Source organism: Myotis daubentonii, chromosome 18 (assembly GCF_963259705.1).
Source record: "Myotis daubentonii chromosome 18, mMyoDau2.1, whole genome shotgun sequence".
NCBI classification, from domain to species: domain Eukaryota; kingdom Metazoa; phylum Chordata; class Mammalia; order Chiroptera; family Vespertilionidae; genus Myotis; species Myotis daubentonii.
In genome coordinates, this window is record NC_081857.1 from 3,806,919 (window position 1) to 3,826,084 (window position 19,166).

General features: G+C 45.3%; 1 protein-coding gene across 5 annotated transcripts in view; it reads left to right on the top strand.

The window, feature by feature from the left end:
- POU2F1 (POU class 2 homeobox 1) overlaps positions 1 to 19,166 on the top strand; it is a 138,595-nt gene that overhangs the window by 108,381 nt on the left and 11,048 nt on the right. For all 5 annotated transcript variants that reach the window (XM_059673981.1, XM_059673979.1, XM_059673980.1 and 2 more), the window contains 7 exons: positions 4,501 to 4,674; positions 10,214 to 10,355; positions 11,756 to 11,901; positions 12,782 to 12,961; positions 14,112 to 14,217; positions 16,555 to 16,900; positions 17,559 to 17,647. In XM_059673981.1, coding sequence (XP_059529964.1) covers positions 4,501 to 4,674; positions 10,214 to 10,355; positions 11,756 to 11,901; positions 12,782 to 12,961; positions 14,112 to 14,217; positions 16,555 to 16,900; positions 17,559 to 17,647 — 1,183 coding nt within the window. The remainder of the gene's footprint in view (positions 1 to 4,500; positions 4,675 to 10,213; positions 10,356 to 11,755; positions 11,902 to 12,781; positions 12,962 to 14,111; positions 14,218 to 16,554; positions 16,901 to 17,558; positions 17,648 to 19,166) is intronic.

Consider the following 19,166-nt stretch of genomic DNA (forward strand, 5'->3'; position numbering starts at 1 on the left):
TCACACATTACCAGATTTGACAAAATTCAACATCTGTTTATGATAAAAACTCTTGCAAATAAGGAATAGAGGGTAACTTTCTTAACCTGCAAAAAGTAGCCACCAAAAACGCAGCATCATAAAGACGAATACTTCCTGCTCAGCATTGAACTGAAGGCGCTAGCAGTACAAAACGACAAGAAAAAGAAATAAAGGACACAGATTAGAAAGAAGAAAGAAGACTGCCTTGATTGGTAGACGAATGGTTGCCTGTGCAGAAAATTCCAAGGGAGCCACAAAAATGCTGAAATTAATAGGTGATTTTAGCAAGTGTGTAGGATACAAAGTTGATACACAAAAAATGTGTACTCCCAATCACAATGATCATTTGGAAGTTGAAATTAAGAAAAAAAAGTATTTATAGTGCCTACAGATAAATTTAACAAACATTTGCAAGACCTTTACATTGAAAACTATAAAATATTGCTGAGTGAATTTAAAGCAGACCTAAATTGATGGTGAGACCTAACATGTTCATGAAGCAGAAGGCTTGGTTTGTTCAAATGTGAGTTCCCTCCAGATTGATCTATGGCTCCCACATGATGCCACCAGTACCCAGATGGCTTTCTTAGAAATTTACATGCCATTTCTAACTGACATATATGGAATTGTGGGGGACATAGAATAGCCAGGCAATTTTGAAAAGTAAGAAAGTTGAAAGGCTGCCTGATGTCAAGAATTACTGTAAGCTACAGTAATGACGACGGTATAAGACTGACACATGGATAGGAATGGGAAGAGCGAAGGTCCAGTGGGGCCACACATCTGTGGGCAGCTGACTGCCCACGAAGGTGCCAGAGGCTTCCAGGGAAAGAAAAGTCTCTCAACAAGTGGCACTGTCCAGTGGGCCGTGCTCAGTGAAGACAGAACCTTGGTCCTGTTCTCCCGCTGTGTGGAGGTGAATTTGAAGTGGGTTGTAGACATGAACTTCTAGAAGTAAACTCAGGGATAGTCTTTGTGTCCTTGGGCACAGTAATGATTCCTTAAATGGTATTAAAGAGTCCTAACCATCAAAGAAAAAAGTTGATGGATTTTGTAAAAAGTAAAAGCTTCTGGTAAAAGAATAAAACGAAAAGCCACAGGCTGGAAGAAAACATTATTAAAACTTATCCTATATTATAAAGATATTATATGCAAAATGTTGTTATATAACAACCAACAGCGTAATGACCGGATCACTGATCAACAGGAGGGTGGGACAGCGAGCTACAAGTGGGCTGCGAGCTACAAGTGGGCTGCGGAGAGCTACATACAGGAAGGGGCAGGGCAGCAAGCTATGGGGGGCAGGGGGAGCTACAGGAGGGCGGGGCAGCAGGTGGAGAGCTACAGGAGGGCGGCAGCGAGCTACTGGCGCATGGATTCATGCACAGGGCTACTAATATCTGATAAAAGACTTGTTCCCAGGATATATAAAGAGCTCATACATCTCAATCATGAGACAACCTGATGTTCCAAAAAGGGATTGCATGCAAAATATTTGAAGATCCTTCACTGAAGAAGGTATGTGAATGCCCAGGAAGCATATGAAGAGGTGCCCCAAATCATGAGTCCTGAGGGAATGCTGATATCACCACATACCCGCCAGAACGGGCAGGATGCAAAAGACTGACAGTAACGAGGGTGGCGAGAAGGTGAAGCAACTAGAGCTTGCATACAGCTAGTAGGGTTGCAAAACAGTACAGATGCTTTCGGAAACAGCTTGGTAATTTCTTATCAAGTTAACTGTCCATATGCCTTCTGACCTAGCAGTTCTTCCAAACGCTATATATGAATGTTCGAAGCACTTTTATTCATAGTCACTCTAAACTGGAAACAACCGAGATGCCCATCAGCTGGTGAATAGATAGGGTATCATTTGGCAGAGCCACGCGGCAGATGCTGCTCAGCAGTGGCAAGAGGTGTGCTGTGCTGCAGTGAAGCCCGTGTGTGAATTTCAAAAGCACTGCTCAGGTGCCAGAAGCCAGGCATGAAGGACGCCTGCTGAGCCATCCCATTTGTATAAGTCCTATCCGTGATCGCCAGGGCGGGGGCCCTGGGTGGGGTTGGACAGCACAGGGTGCACGGGAACTTTGAGGGTGATGAAAATATCCTGAATCACTTGTAGCAGTTATGTGATTGTCAAAACACTTCAAACTGCACACTAAACGGCACATTTTATTGTGAATATGCGGAATAGAAAAGTAAGGGTGGAGTTTTGAGAAGACCTTACCTAAGTGACTCCTTCCTGGCCCACCTGCTCTGCACATGGTGGCGTTGTGTTATCCTGCCCCTGCTCACTGGATTCCACTCTGTCCTTGAAGTCTGGGCTAGCCCGGCCTCAGGCTGCTGGGGCTGGAGCAACGCCTCTATAACCACTCCACCTAAGGTGACCCAAGTGATGCTTAGTTCTTCATTATTTGAGAGCAATGCTACTTCGAGCCTGGAGGTGAAGTAATAGTCTGACAGTTGAGACTGGGAAGTGTACAGCCGTGTAGGTGTCTGGTGTGGTTGGTGCTGTTTTGGGCACCTCCCCAATGGCCAGGTTAAAAATTACTAGTGTCACCATGTCAGAAATGGGTGTTGTCTTCACTGCACAGGACAGAGGTGCTTACCTAGCTGCAGGCCTGCGGAGTCCTATTGTCTAGTTTTCTGGGCTAGTGAGTTCAGTTGGAGAGAGTATATTACTAATGAGGTCTAAGTAAGGGTATATGACCCATTTCAACTACAAGAGCAAAACTCACAGCCACAAACGTGGTGTGTGATCTTGGCCTGCGATCTCTCAACCCAGGCACCATTCACAGGAAGGGTCAGCTGAGCGATGGAGGGGCACTCACGGCAGCACCTGTCTGTCACTAGTGATACTCAGAAGGGCGTCTCCTAGCGCTTGTGTTTTCATAATAAGGACATTTGTGTTTCTTCTACAAAAAGGAAAGATTATACCCTCATGTCCCCAAGTAAGCTTTAGATGGATTTTAGTAATTAAATATTTTAAAATACATAGAAGAAGCAGGTAGAATATTTAAAAAATTTATCGAAGTTAGAAATAAATGAAAGCTTTTTCAGGTTTGAAGCAACACAAGATATTAGAAAAGAAAAAAGTTTCCCCTCCTTTTTTTTTCTTTTGATAATTTAAAAGTTAGGTACGTTGAAAAATAAAAGGAAAAGCAGATAGGAAAAATTTGCATTAATGCAACACAATCTATAACATTTGATGAGTTCTTTAAGGATAAGAATGAGAAGATCATTAATACTTTATACAAATGGGTTCAGATATAAAACTAATTCACATCAAAGGAGATACAGATAATAGTTCACACATGGGGAAATTTTGACTTCATGTAATAAGAGAAATACGAATTAGGGCAACAGTGAATTAGCAAACATTTTGAAAACTGCTGACAGATTTTGGGGAGAAATCGGATGGTGAGAACCGACATGCTGCTGTGGATCAGAAGCGATGCCGTTGTCTCTGGCTGCCCTTTATCTGGTTACAGAAGTGCTTCATGAATTTATCTCCGAGAACTAATTCCAGAGGTGGGAAAAGAACTACATGCAGAACCATTTGTTGTGGTGTCACCTGTGCTAGTGAAAACAAAGAATTGTCCAGCAATGAAGAAATTGTTAAATAAATTATGATCGTATTGCTTCCGTCAGCCTTTGAAAACGATAATTAGGAAAACTGAAAAACCATAGGAATAAAAAAACATAATTGCCCTCACCACTGAGCAGTGATTGGAGCGTCTGTAGGCATTGGAGGGTTATGGGTTTGATTCCCGGACAAGGGCTCATACCTGGGTTGTGGGTTTGATCCCTGGTCCCGGAAGGGGCGCATGGGCAGGCATGAGGGGGCAACCAATCGATGTGTCTCTCTCATCAATGTTTCTCCCACTCACCCCCCCTTCCACTCTCTAAAAATCAATGGGGAAAAAACAGGATAATAAAGAAAAGAAATGTAGATCTGTGGAAATTGGAGGAAATACACACAAATGAAGCTATTAAGTTATTTAAACTGTAGGTGGTTTGCTTTTCTTAAAATACTTTTAATAATCTTATAGTAATATTTTTATAATTTGTGTCACAAGTTGAAGATATACAAGATAGTGATAAACAAGATAGAGTAGGCCCTGCTGTTTTAAGAGTTATAGTTTAAGTGGTATGTTTATTAAGTAGAGTCTAAAAAATGAGGACTAATCTATGAAAAGGCATAAAATACATGTATTCAGACTATTTGAAAACCCGAATATACTGGGTTTCATTTTTAGGTAGACAAGTTCTTTACTCGTGCTTACATTTTAACCGTATCTGTGACGCTGGGGTACATGATTTCACATCCTGCTTTTTCCCCAAAACTACCTGTTGCAGGGTCTCCATAATCCTCCCCCAATACAGCTGTTTCCTTAGGTTGTTTACTTGCTGCACAGTCCAGTTGCAGCCTAAACACCTTTTTGTATGTCTGTTCTTCTCCTTCTCCTTCTCTAACAGCCAGCAACCCCAACACGCACAATAGCTGCAACCCCAATTCAGACACTTCCACAGAGCCAGGCAACACCAAAGCGAATCGACACTCCCAGCTTGGAGGAGCCCAGTGACCTTGAGGAGCTTGAGCAGTTTGCCAAGACCTTCAAACAAAGACGAATCAAACTTGGATTCACTCAGGTAGATGAGCCCGCCCTGAACTTGGATTTCCCTACTCATCCTGCTTTACGTGTCCATTAGTTTTCCTGCATCTATAAGATTAGACTCTTGTATATATTTGGTTATAAACTTATGATTTAATGCTAGGTTAAAACCTGTAAGACTCTCTCAGAACACAGGCCTCTGAAATTATAATTATACTAATAGTGCTGAGAAATTAAGAGATTGTGTTAGGGGATAGTATGACTATACTGAGGGTTTTGTTATTTGAAGAACATCTGGTTCTAGACCTTAGTGCTATATATGTGAGGTAGAGAGAGTCAAGATTCCAAGTCTCTCAGAGTAGCTGACAGGGGAACTTTTGAAAGGCTTGTTTGAAATAGTTTTTTGTAGGGGGTGGAGACATGCACTTGCATGCACACACACATGAGTGTGCACACACGTACAAAATAAGCCCAAACTGAAACAAATTAAGTAAGAATCTGTCAAAGATGAAAAATCCAAATTAAGTTTTTTTAATGCCAGGTAGCAGAGCATTTAGAGTAGAATATGTCCAGTGGTTTGGCAGGAGGCTTGGCCTATAGGCACTGCTTTAATTCCTCTCATTCACTGCGTAAGTGACACTGTAGTGGAAGGAAATTGAATGGCATTTATGTAAAACTAGAGGCTCGGTGCACAGATTCGTGAACAATGAAAGGAAATTAATTAGAAGGTGGCTGGTGAGGCGGGACTGAACAAGATTGGCCGGATACACCCTGGAACCAGTCTCCCATGGTTCCTCCCCAGCAGGCCCCACCTGGGACGGTGCCGGGGTTCAAAGGGCATCTGCGGAGTGAGTGGGGTCCCTCCAGCAGGTGGGGTCCCTTGGCCTGGCCTGCAGGGATCAGGCTGAAACAGATAGTCCGACATCCTCTGAGGAGTCCCAGAGTGCGAGCGGGCACTCTGCAAAGTTGCTGTTGCTCAGCAGCTCCTGCTTTGAGCATCTGCCCCCTAGTGGTCAGTGTGCATCATAGCCTGGTCGGAGCATCTGTCCCCTGGTGGTCATTGCGTGTCATAGCTACCGGTCAAACGGTCACTTAGGCTTTTATAACCTCCTATATAATAAAAGCTTAATATGCTTAAGTGTCCAGTTGTCCATTCAACTGATCAAAGTGTAATATGCTAATGATATGTGAAGACTGCTCAACCACTCACAATGACATGCACTGACCACCAGGGGGTAGAAGCTCCAACCGGTAGGTTAGCTTGCTGCTGGGATCCTGCCAATTGGGACTGAGCGAGACTGGCTGAACATGCCCTGCCCTCCCATGGTCCTTACCTGGCTGGCCAACCTCGTGCGTCCCTTCCCAGCCCTGATTGTGCACCAGTGGGGTCCCTCGGCCTGGCCTGCGCCCTCTCACAATCTGGGACTGTTTGGGGGATGTTGGAGACCCAGTTTCTGCCCAATCCTGCAGGCCAGGCCTAGGGACCCCACTGGTGCACGAATTCGTGCACTGGGCTTCTAGTCCTGTATAATAAAAGCTAACTGTCCAGTCGTCGGGTTGACCATTCAACCAATCAAAGCATAATATGCTAAAGCATAAGGCTGCTCAACCACTCACTATGACGTGCACCGACCACCAGGGGGCAGTCGACCAGTCACTATGAGGTGCACTGACCACGAGGGGGCAGATGCTCCGACCAGTAGGTTAGCTTGCTGCTGGTGTCTGGCCAATTGTGACTGAGCGAGACGGGCTGGACACACCCTGGAGCCCTCCTGCGTCCCTCCCCGGCCCCAATCATGCACTGGTGGGATCCCTTGGCCTGGCCTGCACCCTCTCGCTGAGGGAGCCCCACCCCCCCAGTGCATGCATTTTGTGCAATGGGCCTCTAGTGTATAATAAAAGGCTAATATGCAAATTGTCCCTACGGGCAGGAGTTTGACTGACAGGGAGTTACACGTGCCCTGACGACCAGGGGGCGGTGCAGAACATGGTGAGATTTGGCGATGGGGCAGGCAGCTGGGGGAAGGGAGACCCTGGCCGGCTGCCGGCAACTGCTAGGGACCCTACCCATGCATGAATTTTGTGCACTGAGCCTCTAGTATATAGATAATAGAAGATCATTAGATAAAAAAAAATTACTGAAGTATAGATTGGATTGGGTGTTTTTATGGAATCAGGAAAAACCTAATGTTTTCTTTCCAGAGAATATAATTGCTATTTGAAATCTGAGCCACCATTTACGTACTGTCCCATTTCCTTTGTGTCGGAAGAACAGTAATGTACCACCTGCTCAGGCAGGTCGGACACCAGGGTTACGTCCCTGCATGTGTCCTGGTGTTTTATGAACAGACTTGTATCCTAATATCTTTGGTAGTTTATTTTTGCTCAAAGAAACTAATTATATATTAGGAACATAAAATGATTTTTTCAATAGCTATAATGTTAGAGATAATGCAGTTATGTATTTGTGAGGAGTTTCAATTGTGAAGAAACAAATTGCAATTAGGAAAGGTTGAAACATTGAATGATCTGGCTTATTCTTAAAAAGAAAGCAAAAGATACAGCTAGATTGAGCAGAGTACGTTACTATGCTTAAATATGTGTCCGTTTGGACTAGTCCTCAGAGTTTCAGCTTTAAGCTATTAGCACAGCATACTCTTAGGTTCCCTAGGAAACAGTTGCCGAAGCAATATGCCAAGGATGCTAAGGCTTTTTAAAATCTTTAACTTTTACCCAGATAGATAGTGGTTTGCCTTTCTGGGGCACTTGACCCAACATATTGCCAGTGTTGTGTGGGTGTGTGCCTCTCTCTCTCACATATCCAAGAGTTTACCTGTGGTCTGGTGTTCTGCTTATGGTTTTATCCTATTATTTGGCACAACTGTGCCTTATTTTTCAAAATGACTCTGATATAGCAGTGCCTATATTTCACAGACCTTGGCTGTTTAGATTAAAGCACATGTTACTGGTGCAGGATGGGGAAATCAGCCTTTGTGTTTAAGGCATGTACCTCAGTTGTAGTTATTCAAAGGTTGCTTTGTACCCAGTTTATTTATACACACACAGATTTCAAATAATTAGTTAAGACAAAAAAAAATCCCTCTTCTTTGAGAAATCTCCATGTTATTAGCTGTTTCTGACTACATCATTGGTTATGAAAGGGTTACTGTAGATGTCATTTCATTATTAGGAGGCCATGATGTCACACTTTTCTCACATGTGGCACATTCATTATTTCCTAATCCCAATCTTTGTTCCTTTTCCCTTTTGCTTTTTAAAAAATATCAAAGGGATATAATATAGATTATGTATGAGTCAGCTGCTTCAAACATTTACTTCTGTGCGGGATAACCCCAATGGTTTTGAGTTACAAAAGCAGCAAGCCACATTACCTCAAATTAATGAACATTAGTATATTAACTAAGGGAGAACCTATTGCTTTTATCCAATTAAATAATTTAAATGTGAAGTACGACTGTATCATACATCTCAATTAAGTCAATTTGTAATTTATTGCCATAGTTTTACTTAGTTGATGGCATAGCCACCAACTTAAGGCATTTATTCTTATTATGATGTCATTTTTGAATAGGTACTTTAGTTTTTGTTTACTTGTCAATATTGTTACTTTTCATAGATATTATAGAAGTTTGTGAAAAAACTTCTAGTGAGCTGTGAGTTACAATGTCAGAAACAGTTATTGCCATCTTAACTACTAGAGCAGGCCCCATATGCAAAGAATTGTAAGGTTGGGTTGGTCCAGCTCTCTAGCAGGCTGTAATTTAAACAAGTAAAGTGACCAAGACACACAGCCTAGTTTACTATCAGACATCTAGTAGGCACTTAGTGAATGTTTGTGATGGACTAATGTACAGAGATATCGATCCAGATAGACATCTGTCTAAGATAGATTTAGCATTTATGCCACTCGCACTATCCTGGTTCTCTGTTTGTTGTGACTGGACGGAAACCACTAAGCAGTCACTTCTGTCCTGGAGACAGATGTCCAGAGCAGTCGGTGGCACTGTCCGTGTAGGACAGCCACTATGCCTGTGTGGCTACTGCTGAGCAGCAGGCTGGCTGGGGGAGCTGAGGAACTGGAGTTTTAATTTACTTGTTTTGAATAATTTCCATTTAAATAGCCACCTGGGGCTGGAGGTTCTCCTGGGGAAGGCCAAGTGACAGCCCAGGGAAGGTCTGGCTCTCAGTGCCTCATGTTACCTTCCATTCCAGCTTTATCCTCTGTTACACGTTGTATCACAAGTTGCTTACCAGTGAGGAAATCGAGCTTAAAAAATATCCTTCCCCCAAAGACAGAGAAACAGCGATTAGACTATCACTCCCCAGAGAGAAAATAAGGGGAAGAGATCAATCAAAGGACTTGTATGCATGTATATAAGCCAAACCAATGGACATGGACAACAGGGGGATGAGAAAATGGGGGGTATAAGGACACATTTGTAATACCTTAACTAATAAAGAATTTAAATAAATAAATAAATAAATAAATAAATAAATAGGAAAAAAATATCCTTCCCTCTCCCTGACCATCACCTAGCACAGGTGCAAATAAACAGTGTAGTGTCCAAGGATGGAATGTAGGGGAATCAAAAAACTGGACTAATCCCCATTCACAGTCCCTGCTGGCGGTGGCTGGGCCTGAGCTATCCCTTGTGTCCCACGATGGATTGAGGTCTACAGCACTTCCCAGAAGGGTCTTTCTGCCCTGTTACTAAACTAATGGAACGAGAGGGCGAATCATTTAAACTCTAGGATCCTCTGTTACCTGAATAAAAACTGAAGATGTGGCTTTTTCCAGCTTTAAAGGCAATTCATTTGGCTGGAAGGAAAGCACTGTGCACATTCAGGGGTGATAGGCTTAGGAGAAAGACATCTGTGTAATATATTCAGGGGTCATTGTTCCATTGCTGTAAGAGGACCAAGTCTCAGTGCCCATGAAGGTTTGACTAAATGGGTCATACCTCTCCACTGTGAATTTCTTTCTCTCTAACAGTTATAAAAGTAGTCCTTTAGAATACCTGTTTTTTATAACCAACTTTGAAATCCAAACTAAGGGTGGAAAAGAGATTTTTTTCAATGCTTCCAGAAATAATTTACAGGGGGGAGAAGAAGTAAGGGAGCATTTCTAGATTTTAAAGTTATTTATGGAAACGGTTAGTTCATAAATCCTGAGGTTATCGAGGCAGTTACTTGTGTTAACTCTGTAGGATTACTGAAACCACTTTGGTTACATGAACTAAGGGGCTGGTTTAGAATATTAGCACCATCTTTTGAGACTTAGTAGAAATATTTGATAATCTTAACTATTATATAAGGTGGCAAGAAGAGATTCAAAATGGAGAGAATGTGGGACAGTTTTGATTGTTGTAAGATTGGGGCCTAACTCCTCACTGGAGCGCTGGTCCCAGCTTAGGGGTGGGTGTTTTGTGGCACTCTACGAAGGGGCTCATTGTTGAGCCTTCATCTACGGGGGCCTGTGGAGGGAAGGCTGTCACTGTTGGTGAGATGACTCTCTTCTTGCTCGTCCTCCCGCTCCTTTCTGTGTTTCTGCACAGGGCGATGTTGGGCTTGCAATGGGTAAACTGTATGGAAATGACTTCAGCCAAACTACCATCTCTCGCTTTGAAGCCTTGAACCTCAGCTTTAAGAACATGTGCAAGTTAAAGCCACTTTTGGAGAAGTGGCTCAATGATGCAGGTGGGTGAGAAATGGCCTCATTGCCTGTGGGGATCTTACAAGGGCTGTCGTATAGAAAGGGATTCAGATTTCTTACCGCATTATTGGCGCTACTGAGCCTTGAGGTGCGCCAGTCTTGGGAGGATCCAAGGGATACGTTATGGTTCCATAAATCAGAGATTCGTTTAAGTAGTAATTGCAATGCACACAGTCAGCAATCGTTTTTAGTTTTGGAACATTTCCAAAGGGTTAGGGGCAGTTGCAGGAAGAGGAAAAAAGGAAGTTGAAAAACCAAGTTTATTGGTTCTTCCTTGATGAATTATAGTAAATTTGTTCTTGATGATATTTCTGCTTTTGTTACTAAAAACGACTACATAGTTCATTCATGAGAAGTTGAGTGGCCAGTGTTAACTTGTGTGTTTTGTACTGAGGTTTCCTTTTGGGAAATTTGAATTTTGAGTCACAGAACCACAGACTGTGGGCTGCAAGGAAAGTGCAGATCCCCTATATGGCAGTTCCTGTTTAGATGGGAGCAAAACCAGGTCTTTGGAAAAGGTAGACTGTGACCCCCTCCCTCAGACAGTCTGATTCCATGGCCCTGTACCCTTTCTGAGCTCCACAGGTGCGAACCGCCTCTCTGCCCTCCCCTCCGTATGCATGGAGTGGAAAGAGTCCCAGAGCCGGTTCTGAGATGCCCGGGGTCATTCAACTACTAATGACAGAACCTTGCTTGTTTCAACTACCAAGAATTTAGAACTATTTCAGTCTTGTTTAGTTTGGGGGGAGGTGTTGCCCTAGATTATACTAGTAAAATGAGAGGTCATTTGCGAGATAAATATTAAATGTTCAATAATTTCCAACAAGCTTTCTTTTATCCCTAGAGCTAATCTATATATATAAAAGCCTAATATGCAAATTTTCCCCTTGGGAGTTCAACCGGGAGACTGGGAGTTCTATTGCACACTATGACATGTGCTGACCACCAGGGGATGGTGCAGAATGAAGGAAGGCCCTGGCTGGCAGCCGAGGAAGGGGGCTGGCCTTCATCGTTGGCCAGGCCTAGGGACTCTACTTGTGCACATATTTCGTGCACCGGGCCTCTAGTAAATAAATAAATAAGCAAGCAAAACCAAAACATAAGGACAGAACTCAGAAGAGGCAGAGCTGAGTCTCGGGGCAGAAAGAGTAACCCTGTGCTTTCTCAGAGACAAGTCAGAAGGCAGCGGGGACAGACAGCCGACTGTTCTCAGACCGCAGCTAAAGTAGTGAGGAGCGCTGTATGTCCATGTGGGTTATGGAAACCTTTTCATGCGCTTGCAGCATAAACTGTCTTGGTTGCCTTTGTTATGTTGTTAATACGCGTGCTACGTGTGTGAAGTATGTGCAATTCCTTCGACCTCCTGTTTTCTCCTTTCTTACAGAGAACCTCTCGTCAGATTCAGCTCTCTCCAGCCCAAGTGCCCTGAATTCTCCAGGGCAGGGAATCGAGGGCTTGAACCGTAGGAGGAAGAAACGCACCAGCATAGAGACCAACATCCGTGTGGCCTTAGAGAAGAGTTTCCTGGAGGTTAGTGGGGATTGTGGGGATTTTACTTTTCGTGGGCGTGGGATTGTTGGCATGGTGCTAACATTAGGTCTGTCAGCCACAGCCCTTATGGATGCTTATCCCATCGTGGAGAAAATAAGACAACCTAGACAGAGTGTGCGTGCCTGGGGCTCAGGCAGTAGGCTCACACCCACGGAGTCCTTCGTGTGACAGGCAGCAGCTGTCAAGGGGCACAGGGACCCCAGGCAGGGAGGCGCAGGGAAGAGAGCAAAGGCATCCAGGGAAACCAGGGGGTCAGCGCAGACACCGGTGGTTCGGTTTGGCTGAGTCCTAGTGTCTGCCTAGACCAGCAGTTTGGGACCAGGACACAGAGGGCCTTGAATGTCAGCCTATCGAGTTCAAGTTAATTCAACAGATACTTGGCTTTTGGGTGTGTGTTTTTGATTTTTGTTTTTATTTTTTTAACCAGAAAATATCTCAATCAAAGCTTCCAACAAAATTCTGACTCTGATTCAGAGAGGCTTGAGCACTATGAAAGGAGCACTGAGTCAGGAGTCCAGCGTCTGCCACTTTAGGACCCGAATCCTTGATCAGTCACTGAGTTCCTTTATCTGGGAGGTCCCTTTATCTGGGAAGCATTTCCTATCCTGCCCCACAAGCTTACAACAACAACCAAAGTAAACATTCAAGAATAACTTATTCTAAGTTACCAGGAATAAATGTAATAGACTTATGTTCACTGGAATGTTTGTCTGTAGACATTTTGTTAAGGTGGGCCTGTTGGTCATTGACATCCCAACTTTACTCCCTGGTCTGTCCCTCCATGTTTGTTGGTTTATATAAAGGCAGGGTTGTGCCAGTAGTTCTAAAGGTTATTCCACAAGATGATTTTCCCCTTCAGAATCAAAAGCCTACCTCGGAAGAGATCACCATGATTGCAGAGCAGCTCAACATGGAGAAGGAGGTGATTCGAGTTTGGTTTTGTAACCGCCGCCAGAAGGAGAAAAGGATCAACCCTCCCAGCAGTGGTGGGACCAGCAGCTCGCCTATCAAAGCAATTTTCCCCAGCCCGACCTCCCTGGTAAGGCAGGAACGGGAGCTCGGGCTCATTTCACAGTTTACAAGGGACCCGCTCATTGTGTTTCATAAGAGTTTACTGTGAGAGCACCCAGTGGTTTAGGGGAAGGCTGAAGGGAGGTGTAGGGGGGTCCAGTCCCCTGTGAGAGGCAGTCAGGGGATCTTTGTCCTGTGCCGCTGACTGTTTACTTGTGTTTGGATTTATTTGAACGAGAAAGAAGACAGTATTTTTTTTTTTTTTTACAAAACTGTAGACATATTTTGTGTTTTCAAAAAATTTGTTTTACATTCTTTGCATGACATAATTTCATTAAGAAAAAATTCAAGACACCCTTGCCCCCACAGAGTCAAAAATAAAACAAGCTGCGATTCACGGGTCCTCCGGAATAGTTTCCTTATTTAGGCTGAGGGAACAATTAGCATAATACTTCCCACTGACTTAGATTACATCTGACCCACCATTACTGAGATTGAGAAGTTTTTAAATTATTTCTGTGTGAAACCTGGGCAAAGCCATGCGTCAGGCCAGTGAAGAGCCGAGCCACCTTTGATGGCAGCCTTTCAGCAGGCGCACATTTCTCAGTTCCAGGGGAACCGGGGGTCAGCGCAGACCCAGGAGGAATGAAAAAACCTTCTCCTCTCAGGCCCGTTTACTTTATTCTATTTTTATTCTATAATATTTAAATTCTATCCTGGCATTGAAAATTTTTATAGGCAGAATAAGTCTATAAATGGAATTTTACGTTATTATTTTAAACTAGAGGCCCGGTGTACAAATTCGTGCACAGGTGGGGTCCCTCGGCCTGGCCGGTGATCAAGGCCTATCAGGGCTGGCCAGCTGGGGGGAGGGACCCCAAGAGGTTGGCCAGCCAGCCCCCTGATTGGGGCCGATGGGGGGGACCAGTGGGGGCGGGGAGAGGGGCCACAGGAGTTTGGTGGTGGGGGGTGTGGGGAAAGGAGGGGCTGCAGGAGGTTGGCTGTGGGAGCACACTGACCACCAGGGGGCAGCTTCTGCATTGAGTGTCTGCCCTCTGGTGGTCAGTGCACGTCATAATGACTGGTCGACCGGTCGCTCTGGTCATTCAGTCATAACGGTCGCTTAGGCTTTTATATATTTTTAAATGTTTTTGCATATTTTCATTTCTGACCTCTAGGTGGCAACCACGCCAAGCCTTGTGACCAGCAGTGCAGCAACTACCCTCACAGTCAACCCCGTCCTCCCTCTGACCAGCGCTGCAGTAACCAGCCTCTCTGTTACAGGTAACCACCTCTCTAGTACAGGTAACCACTTCTCTGGTACAGGTACCCACCTCTCTGATACAGGTAACCACTTCTCTGGTACAGGTACCCACCTCTCTGATACAAGTAACCACTTCTCTGGTACAGGTACCCACCTCTCTGATACAGGTAACCACTTCTCTGGTACAGGTACCCACCTCTCTAGTACAGGTAACCACTTGTCTGGTACAGGTACCCACCTCTCTGATACAGGTAACCACTTCTCTGGTACAGGTAACCACCTCTCTGTTAAAGGTAACTACTTCTCTGGCACAGGTACCCACCTCTCTGATACAGGTAATCACTTCCCTGGCACAGGTAACCACACCTCTCTAGTACAGGTAACCACTTCTCTGGTGCAGATTACTACCTCTCTAGTACAGGTAATCACCTCTCTGGTATAGGTAACCACCTCTCTGCTATAGGTATGTGGCAGCCAGACTGTGCAGCTGTGAGGCAGCTGGTAGCCATGAGAGGTTCCTGTGAAAATCTGCCATTAAGCTGTGAATTACACTCTAGGGAGGTATTGCTTTTTTAAAAGTTATATGTGAAAACCTGAACTCCAAGAAAAATCAGGCACAATTAATTTTGTCAGAAATAATACTTTCACACAAAGATTTCATCTTTTTTGTTCTTTTTCACCTTACTCTTTCTTCTCCATTACTCCCAGGATTATCTCTCAAAACACACACTTTTTTTTTCAAGTAGCTCTTCTTAAAAACCTTGACTATACAGCTTTTTGCATCAAGACATCAGATCAGATGCCCCTTCGCTTTGTAGAAGGCACTTTCCAGTGTGACCCTTGTCTCCACTGGTCGCCATCCCCTGTCCTTGGCCCACAGAGGCTGGCGGGCCTGTGAGCAGGTGCAGCCTCAGGTGTCGGCCACCTGCCTGCACGCTTTGATGGTGGCAGGGCTGCTCTGGGTCAGGTGTCCATTCCGCCTGGAAGTAGTGTTGAGCTCCCCTGCAGAACTTTCTGTCCCCTGCCTGTGTCACCAATGATTATAGTTTTATAATTTATTCTCTCTTTGCCAATAGCCTTTGTACTTCCCAAAAGGCCTGGATTTTTTTTTTTTTAATCTCTGCCTCGTTTAGTGCCTGACACATTCACTATAAAATGAATGACTAAATTTTTCCCTGTGCCACCTTTTGAGTAGTAGATTTCTCAAATACATTTAAAATGAACTCAGTGCTGTCATCAGCAGTTCTTAATGGCACGATGTATGAGGCATTCTGCGATTATTCGCCGGGTTGATGATGGGTATGAAGCTCTGGGCGGGCGGATTTCTGATGGTTCAGGGTGCAGTTTGGATTTAACCTCCAGGTGGGGAAATTGATTTTTCTGCACTCGTATTTAACTTCATCGTACCTCTTTGGCTCTGTGACCTAACCATGGCATGTAAAGTGAATAAATGTTTTTATTCACATTTATTAAATTAAGGATGAACTTTGCCTTTTCCCTCTTTATCTGTCTGTATCGGTATGAATTCAGACATTCTTTTGTATCCAAAAGGTTAGAATTGTACCCCTATTTCAGGGTTAAATTGTCCCAGATCGGCCAGTGGGAGTCCCTTCAGCTGGCTCCCCTGTCCTTCTTTAAGTGATTCCTTCCTTTTTGGCACAAGATGTTCAGGCTCATCTTCACGTTTCTCTGCCCAGGCCTGGAAGCAGCCATTTCTCCAAGGTTTCCGAGTTCCAGTTAGTGAGGAAAGGACTTTGGAACCAAGGTGGAGGCATTAGATACACTCACTGATATGCATTGTTGCTTCTAGGGCATCTCAACTGAAACAAGTGTGCACACACACGGGAATGTGTGTAAGATACACACGTGTGTGTACATTCACTCATCTGCACCATCCATCTTCACTAGCTGTCCCGTGTATTAAACCCATGCATCCATACTTAGTCTCCAATTCCAGCCCAACACCCTCTAGTTTAGCGGTTCTCAACCTGTGGGTCGCGACCATCAGAAAACACATATAGCATATCAGATATTTACATGACGATTCATAACAGTAGCAAAATTACAATTATGAAGTAGCAATGAAAATAATTTTATGGTTGGGGGTCACCACAACATGAGGAACTGTATTAAAGGGTCGCGGCATTAGGAAGGTTAGTTCATTATTTTCTAAGCTTAGGTTCTAAAGGGTTTGTTTTTGTGGTTCATGTGTATAGATGCACTAACGAGGTTAGTGAAAAGTACCCATTTTGAGGTGCTGGCTGGTAGAGTCATTGGTCAGTTGTTCCTGGAGTTGGCTGAACAGAGACCCGCCTCCAGGCTCCCACCGCTCCTTCCTAACACAGCCCTCTTTTCAGGCACTACAGACACCACCGCCAACAACACTGCGACCGTGATTTCCACCGCGCCTCCGGCCTCCTCCGCAGTCACTTCCCCCTCGCTGAGCCCCTCCCCTACTGCCTCAGCCTCCACCTCTGAGGCCTCGAGTGCTAGTGAGACCAGCACAACACAGACCACCTCCACTCCTCTGCCCTCTCCTCTCGGGACCAGCCAGGTGATGGTGACGGCGTCAGGGCTGCAAACAGCAGCCGCGGCCGCCCTCCAAGGAGCTGCGCAGTTGCCGGCGAACGCGAGTCTCGCTGCCATGGCTGCCGCTGCAGGACTGAGCCCAGGCCTGATGGCACCGTCTCAGTTCGCAGCTGGGTAAGGGCTTTCTCGTCTGTTCCCACCTGCGAGTCCACAAGGAGGTCATCCCGGGGCTTACTCTATGGGAGACTTTCCATCTTCATCTTCAACGCAAAATCCAAAATAAAACTCTTTAAGCCTTAATGTCTTTGAAATGGGTTGCTCTGTAGCAGCTCAAGGACCTTGCTGATTTCGGACTTAAGTGTCTGGACACCCTGGAAGGGCAGCAGTCAGACCTTCATTTCTAGGTGAGACCCGAGCAGCAGGCGCTGGCCGTGCCTCGGGGTTGGGCCGGGGGAGCCCACAGCTTCCGGCTCTCAATCTCACTCATTCCCTGCTGGCCTCTCAGCTGACCTCTTTCTGACTCTCAAACGTGCGGAGGGGCTGCAGCAGTAAGAATTACTCTATAGATATATTTATTCCTCTGGCATTTGCTTTTGTTTTGAGAAAAGAGAAGGAGATAATGCAGAGCAAGTTTGAATGACTATGAGTTGGACACTGTGTGTCATCGTCTTGTTTGGTTTGCACAGTGAGCTTCAGGGAAAGCAGAGACTCAGGCTGTCGACTGCAGAGAGGACAGGAGCTGCAGCTGCCTCCCTCCCTCCCCTCCGCGAGGCCTGCTTCCTCTCGGGCGTGACGTCACGCTGACTGCTGTGTCTGCTCTTTTCACTTGCAGAGGTGCCTTACTCAGTCTCAACCCAGGGACCCTGGGCGGTGCTCTCAGTCCAGCTCTGATGAGCAACAGTACACTGGCAACTATTCAAGGTCGGTACAGCTGCTTTCCTTACCTCTTTTTTTCTTTTTCTTTTTAATGGAGGAAATCTACTTTGCCAGAGGTCAGGGTGATGGGGAGACAGTTGAATTGATAATGTTGACTAACTTGAGGACCAAGAAAATGTCTCGTAAAAAAGCTTTGTGAAGAAGTGTAGGTGTGGTTTGGGCATTAGAACGGGAAGCCTACTAGTTTAGTGTAAGAAATCAGGACTTTTATGCTGATACTGACCTTGTTATGTGTATAGACTTGGGGACAGACTTTCTCCCTAACAAGTTTATTGACTTAGTCATCCAAGACCTATGCCTAGGCACCCTGACCAAGTAAACCCCCGTCCTCATCTCCACCCCAGGAGAGCACGGCTGAGCAGTCCCCTCGGAGCACATCGGGGACTCCGGGAGCACTTTGCATCCTTGCCGGGCCTGCCCTTTGTTCCTTTGGTGTCCCGTCCTTGCCTTTCCCAAGGCCAGTGGGTCCCTTTGACCTTCATGTGCTACCAGTCTGAAGTGCATCTGAATCCCAAAGGGTTTACTGAAGGGTGTGTCTTATGTGCCTCGGCTTGTGTCTGAGGATGCTTGAGAGACATCCCTGTATAATCAAAGAATGTGAATTGTTTTCTTACAATTAGAGTAGTGTGTGCTTAAGTGAGAGTTCTTGGGGCCAAAAATAAGCTGTTAGCCACTTGCGTAAAGGTGCTGTCAGGTGGGTGATATTCCTCCAGTGTACGTACCACAGAAAACACTGGTCACCGACAAGTCCCAGACATGGGCTGGACTGCCTGGCTTCACACTGACCTCCGTGCTGTGTAGAATCGGTGGTTAGCTCTGTGAAGCTTTTGTTAGCCAAGGACTCCTTTTTGGAATAAGACTGTGAGAAGCCACTTTTTTGGCAGTAGGTGTCTTTGGGTGGTAGTGATGCTCCAGACACTGCAGGCGGGAAAGACCTCTCTGGGGAGATCTAGAACTGGGCTATGGCCCTAAGCCTGGAATCTCAGAAAACTTAAAGCCACACCAAGTCTCCCCGTGTGTGCTCATTGTGTGATGCTGTCCAAGTCAGGGACGACCCCTCAGTCCCTCCAGCTGTCTTTACATGTTACATAAGAAATCAACCAAAGTCTTAAAGCCTAGAGAAACCTTCTAATCTGCATGTGGTTTTATGGGTCAGGGAGATACTGGGGGGTTGTCAGATAACGGAAATGTAGTAAAAGGGAATGCCCGCTTATTTTTTAAAATTGATTTCAGAGAGGGAGAGAGAGAGAAACATCAATGATGAGAGAGAATTACTGATCGGCTGCCTCCTGCATGCCCCACACTGGGGATCGAGCTGTAACCCAGGCATGTGCCCTGACCTCCTGGTTCATAGGTCGATGCTCAACCACTGAGCCATACCAGCCGGACGCCCACTTATTTTAAAGAAAATCTTGCTGATGCCTTCATCACAGAAAGTTCTCAGGTGCTAGAGCCAGTCCCAACCCACTATGGTCCACGTGGGCATCCCCACATCTCTGCTCCC